At 44.0% G+C, this 6,000-nt stretch overlaps 1 protein-coding gene across 4 annotated transcripts in view; it reads right to left on the reverse strand.

The window, feature by feature from the left end:
- The window catches only part of AFF2 (ALF transcription elongation factor 2), a 388,341-nt gene extending 382,550 nt beyond the window's left edge, over positions 1-5,791 (reverse strand). For all 4 annotated transcript variants that reach the window (XM_053374951.1, XM_053374950.1, XM_053374952.1 and 1 more), the window contains exon 1: positions 5,410-5,791. In XM_053374951.1, coding sequence (XP_053230926.1) covers positions 5,410-5,456 — 47 coding nt within the window. In that variant the 5' untranslated portion in view covers positions 5,457-5,791. The remainder of the gene's footprint in view (positions 1-5,409) is intronic.
- Positions 5,792-6,000: the final 209 nt, after the last annotated feature.

The following is a 6,000-nucleotide window of genomic DNA, read 5'->3' on the forward strand; positions in this document are numbered from 1 at the left end:
AAGCTCAGTAACTGAGAAGGCATCCCAGGGCAGCGTATTGGAGATAGGGAGGTGGGAAGAAGAGAGGGGCACTCACAAATGTGTTGAGGTAGAGACCAAAAACAGTTCACCTTTGTCTGGCAAGCAAGCAGGGTTCTCCACTCCCAGTTAAGGAAGTAGGATTGACGGAATGCCCTGGTGAGGAGCAGGTGGCTTGGTTTAGGAGACAGACATTGGGGGGGGGGGATATGGGGAGTGAAGGAGACCTGACCTACAGATGGTCCATTCTCAGCTCCACCAGCTACAGGGCAACTTCTGACCTTTCTATTTATGTTACAGTTTAGTGAGTTTAAGCTTCTTGAATAAAGGTCCAGTTTTCTTCCCCGTTTGATGCAATTGGATTACTGTTGATGTCTGGTGTAAATCAACCTCTCTTTTTTATGAGGTAAACAAACAAACAAACAAAACCCTCTGAAGCATTATCTTTCCTTTTTTTGAAGGTGTGCTTTGATTCATTAATAGTACTACAGGAGTCACCATTGTGCCATACTGCCTACCAAGTCTTACCTGGGAGCAACAAGGGCATTGCTAAGCAGTTAAAGGGGTGCTGCAACATCACAGGTATTTGCACGGAAGTAAATTGAACTAATTTACAGGTACAGGTGCCTTGGGGGAAATTAAGGTGTAGGGTGTCTGGGGTTTCACCACGGCTGTGCTTGTCAGTTTCCCCACATGCCCTGTAAGCAAAGATTTTCTTTTTCTTTTTGAAAAAGTGGGAAGGAAAGAGTATCTGGGCCCTGCAGCAGAAGGCTGATAACTCAAGACTGCTTGTTAGCAGCAATACGCCAGACCATCAAACATAATAGAACTTTTTTCTGTACCTAGGATTCTGCTGCAACACAAAAGCCAAATAGACATTGGCTCAGTGATGCCTACAAGTTGAGAATGACTAGTTTAGATCAGTGGCAGAGCACCTGATTTCCAGGTAAGAAGGTCTCATGATCAATCCGCAGCATCTCTCCACGTAGGCCTGGTAATGCCCCCTGCATGAAACCCTGGATAGCCAATGCCATTCAGTGTGGACAATACTGAACTAGATGCTCCAACGGCCTGACTCTGTAGAAGCCTTCTGTGTTCCTACACATTTCAGTCTAATATACTATTGATGCTGAGGCATGGCTGGTACATTATGGCTTGGCTAAAGTTACCTGATGGGCATGCTGCATTTCGAACCCAGGACTTCCCACCTCATGATCAACCACAGCACTTCAGACTCTGACAGTTCTCTTCCTTTGTCCTTATTTATTATTACTGTTTTTATATGTGCTGGAAGCTGCCCAGAGTGGTGATGATGGTGGTGTTGTTGTTATTGTTGTTATTTGTTTCCTGAACACACCTAGTGCCAACACTCTCTCTTCCTGCAACAGCCCCATCAAAGCCCATCCATATTGTGGAGTTCCTAATTACCGACCCCTGGGCCTTCCTAACCTCCAACCATCTTTAAATATAATTTTCTATGTACCTTAGGAATCTGCGTTACTTTGCTTAGTGCTGTAAAGTCCCATGGGCACAGTGGAGACAAGAGGGACAATCCTGTGACCCTCCAGGTGTTGCTGGACTCCAGCTCCTATCATCCCAGATCAAGGGTCATGTTGGCCAGGGCTGATGGGAGTTCCGAGTCCAACATTAACGGGTTCCACATTCCTCATAAAGGACCAGGGAATATCAAAAAACAAAATTGGCTTGAGGAGAGCACTGTCACTCCATGTTGCCCAGGTTTCTTTCTGAGCCTCCACACCTCCATAAACAAGGTGATGAAAGGTGCACTCAGACATGGGGGAAATTGTGCTGGTTTTCCTGATTAGAATGCTAGCGAAATTACCACTAAACTTCCATTTTTTTATGCCACTAGATATCCAGAAGTGCCGTCTATGTCATGTGGAAACTCAAATATAATCTGGAAATTAACAGTTAGGAAAACATCAGGGAAATGAAATAAACTGCGATATGAATGTAGCCAAGGTAATTAGATTGATCCAGAGCCTTATGTCTGTTAACATGTGTCATTTTCTAAGAGAGCCAGTAGTGGGCAGAGTTTTAATTTTGCATGGAGAGAAACCTGCCTTCAGATTGCCAGATAGCCACAATTTGCCTTGGATGGGCTTGGACCATTTGCTGTATTTTAGCTTAATATACCGAGAGGTAGTGGAGATAAAACTGGGGGTCTACATAAATTCCAATCCAAGTTCCTTAGGTGAGGGGGGGGGACATGTAATGAATAAATAAATAGACAGGTACAATTTTACTTTGGGGTTCATTTGCAAGATGTACTATGAAACACATGTGGAGTTCTCTGATACAGACTCAACCCCAAACCTATCATATAGCTTTTGGTCTTCCATTCCCAACTTAATTATTATATTTATATAGCGTCATCAAGAGAAAACCAAACCTCAAACTAGCTCTCTGCCCCAAGCAGGTTACAATATAAATTTCCATTAAATCTTATGCTTACACTAGTTTTGTATAAGTATCTGGATTTACAATCCCATTTCCTTAATGTAGTTGTGTCCTTGCACATTGACTGTGTGGAATAAGATGTACATATTGCGGTAATTCACTGCATATTTTTATCCCAGGGTTACAAACCCTTCTTCTTTCAGGTTAAGGGAGAGATTGGCTGCTGCTGTGTGCTCATCTCTGGCAAATTATCTTTTGTTGTTCCTTAAAGATAGAATTTAAGGCTACTTAGATGTAAATGAACAACAGTTAGCAGCCAACATACATCAGAATTGTTTGCACCGGTCAATTCCAGCCCCGGTCTTATGCACTTGCTTGGGAGTAAGTGACGCTGAAATCAGGGGGGCAAATTGCTAAAAAGCTCTGAGTGGGTTGCCTATTGCACCCAGGTTTCAATTTTGTTTTTGTTTTTTTAAAAAGCAGGATTGTTTTTAATGTACAGTTTCTTCCAACTTTGAGGAGCAAACGCACTCATTCCGTAACTAGCTAATTAGCAGTAAACAAGGCAGAGGCACAAGCCTGGTGCACAGGGTGAACAAAAGTAAAAAAATTAAATGTGTAGCAGTAACCATTAAATTATAGACGACTATGGCTTGTTTGGGGAGGGGGTCATTCAGTGAGTGCCTATGCTGGCAAATTCTTCTCACCAGAAGAAAATAGTTTGGTGAACATCAACACAAATTCACAGAGACCCCCAGTGAGTGCATGTACACAACACCATGCAGACCCAAGCCCACCGAATTGATGCATTTGTCTATTATGGCACACAAGACGAAGAATTTATGGAGATACTCCATGCTGAGACACATATGAGATCAGAAGAGACGAACTCTCGAAAGAGCCCCTGCAGCCAAAAGCATTAGATGCCTTTAAAAAAATCAAAACGGCAATACTTTGATAAAGGAAGTTAATGGTGATCAGGAATGAGGAGGAAATATTGTAACACTTGTCCACCCCCACTCCACCCCCACCAAAACCTCAACAACAAAAACACATGTTAACAGTTTCCTTCTTTCTCAGACACATCATTTCAACATTCACCATCCTGATCCCAGCCAGTGTTGGACTCTACAAACACCGCAACATGCTTCCTTTTCCAAACGACACCTCCATGCTCAGTTGTAACGGCTTCCATTAAATTAATGATGTTACCCACACCATAAATTAGGCAAATTGTATGCAAATACTGTTTGAGTAGCAATACAGTGGTTATCAGCTGTCTGCAAAAATAAATTAGTTTGGCAGGGTAAAGATACTGTGAAGCAGCATATTTAATTGAGCACTAATTTTATTGTGATTATTACTTTTAAGTAACAACGGCAAGGTTATTAAGTGACATAATGTGATGGTTTACACAGAGCTGATAAAACACTTCACAAGATCCACAATGCTGGTTTGCTGATTAAAACTGATACCAAGTAATTTATGGTCCCAAGGACTGATTCTCAACCGCTATAAAAATAAAATAAATGAAAACATGACAGTGTTTCAGGGTTTTCAAGCTGGGCAATTACAGTATGTTTGACAAAGTGTCACTGATTAGCTTGATATAAAATCTATATGTTTTATTATTAGTATTTTCAGCAATTATTTACTTAAAATGCCAGCAAATTAAAATGATTCTGCCCTTCTCTCAGCAAAACACATCATAATATTACCTATGTCGCCAAGATTTTTGCCAATCAGGCATGCAAAATGCAAATTTATTCATTTACTTACTTTGCTTGCCTGGTTAGTAAATTACAGCCTACCTCAAATGGCCACAATCCGATTGCTCATTATTATTTTAAATTTTAGAGCGAAAGCACAAATTGCAACTTGTTAGCTTGGCAGAGTGAAACACAGAACCAGTCCAGACATTGGCAAATCATATTTAAATATTTATGGGCAACAAAGCATCTCTGTTTTCCAAGTTAAATACAGAATCAAATCAAACTTCTGCACTACTTCTGCTCTCCCAGTATCAACACCCCAATTTTTCTTCTCTTTTTTAAAGATGCCAAGCTTGATTTATTTTTTTGCAGCAAGTTCACAATAAAAACAACCAACACACACAACTCCCTTCTTCTTTGCAAATCACAACATATCTGAAATTCGAGAAAAACATGGCAATGGTCAAGATATTTCCAAAGCTTATAAGTTAAAACAATAAGAGATCTGACAGTGACTAGGAAGGGGGGGGGACCCTATCACTTCAGTTCTGGATCAGTAGAGGGGGTAGGAGGAGGGACAATCACAGGCAGTTTTGGAAACGAGAGAGACAGAAATCTTGCAACTGATACCACTAAACTGCACGTTTGAGAATGCCACAATGAAGACAATGTATGAACAGTGTGGGGGAGTGTTGCTGGTTGGATAACCCCCCTTGTTTTTTGTTGCTTTTGGTTTGGTAGCCGACACACACACACACCCTTGCAACTTATCCCACAGGTTCAAGAAAGCATAGGTCCTATTTTGAAACATGGAAAATGAAAGATGCGTGAACAACACCCCCACGCCCACCCCCCAAACACCACACCACCCCCAGGGGATCGGATTGAGTTGGGAATAGGTTCAAAGAGGGGGTTCAAATAACGGGATGCTAGAGCGGGTTCAAAGGAAGCGAGGCTATGCCGACTTCTTCCATAGATGCTGCCTGTTTTGCAAATGGACCACTTCCAAGTTGAGCATCCTCCGAAAAACAGGGCATGCGACGCGCATCACGCACCTCCGGACAAAAACCACCACGGGTGCATGGCTCTCGATATTATTATTAAAGACAAGACACTGAGAAGGAGGGGAGAGGAAGATGCAACAAAAGGTTTCTGAGCTGCACTATTAATGATGCTAATAATAACAATAACAATAACAACCCGAAGGCATCGCAATAGGGTGATGAAATTCAAGAGCGGGGTGGGAAATCAAACCTACCACTGCTGGTCCAAGTCCCAGTCCCTGAAAAAGTCGAATAGATCCATAGCGGTTGCGAAGGGAGGCAGGAGAGACTCCGAGCGCTGGCTGCCCCCCCTCCCCGGGTCCGCCTTCCCCCAGCCCGGCTAGGAGAAGTCACCGGGGCAGGGCAGGCTTAGCAGCGCATCTGGAGGGCGAGCTGGGCTTTCTCCCTTTCGCCGCGCTTGGGGGACAAGCCGGGGCTGGCGATGGTCTCTCCGGCCGGAGGGAGGAGGAGGAGGAAGGCAGCTCTGCTGCTGCTCTCAGCTCCTTCCGCTCGCTTCTGCTGGCTTCAGCTGTGGCTGCTGCTGCTGCTGCTGCCGCCGCCACAGCCAGCAGCAGCCTGACTGACTGACTCGCTGGCTGGCTGGCTGAGAGAGGCAGAAATAGCGGCGGCGGCAGCAATATCAACACCCACCACAAGGGGTGGAGCGAGCGGCAAGAACCACGACTCGGAGACGCGTTGTATTAGCATCCCTCCCCGCCCGCCAATTCGCAGCTGGAGCAGAGTTCACATGTGCTACGGACGAGAGAAGGGGGTTCTGGTCGCTTCCAAACGGGTGTCATTGTGGG

The sequence above is a fragment of the Podarcis raffonei genome, chromosome Z, assembly GCF_027172205.1.
Source record: "Podarcis raffonei isolate rPodRaf1 chromosome Z, rPodRaf1.pri, whole genome shotgun sequence".
NCBI lineage: Eukaryota > Metazoa > Chordata > Lepidosauria > Squamata > Lacertidae > Podarcis > Podarcis raffonei.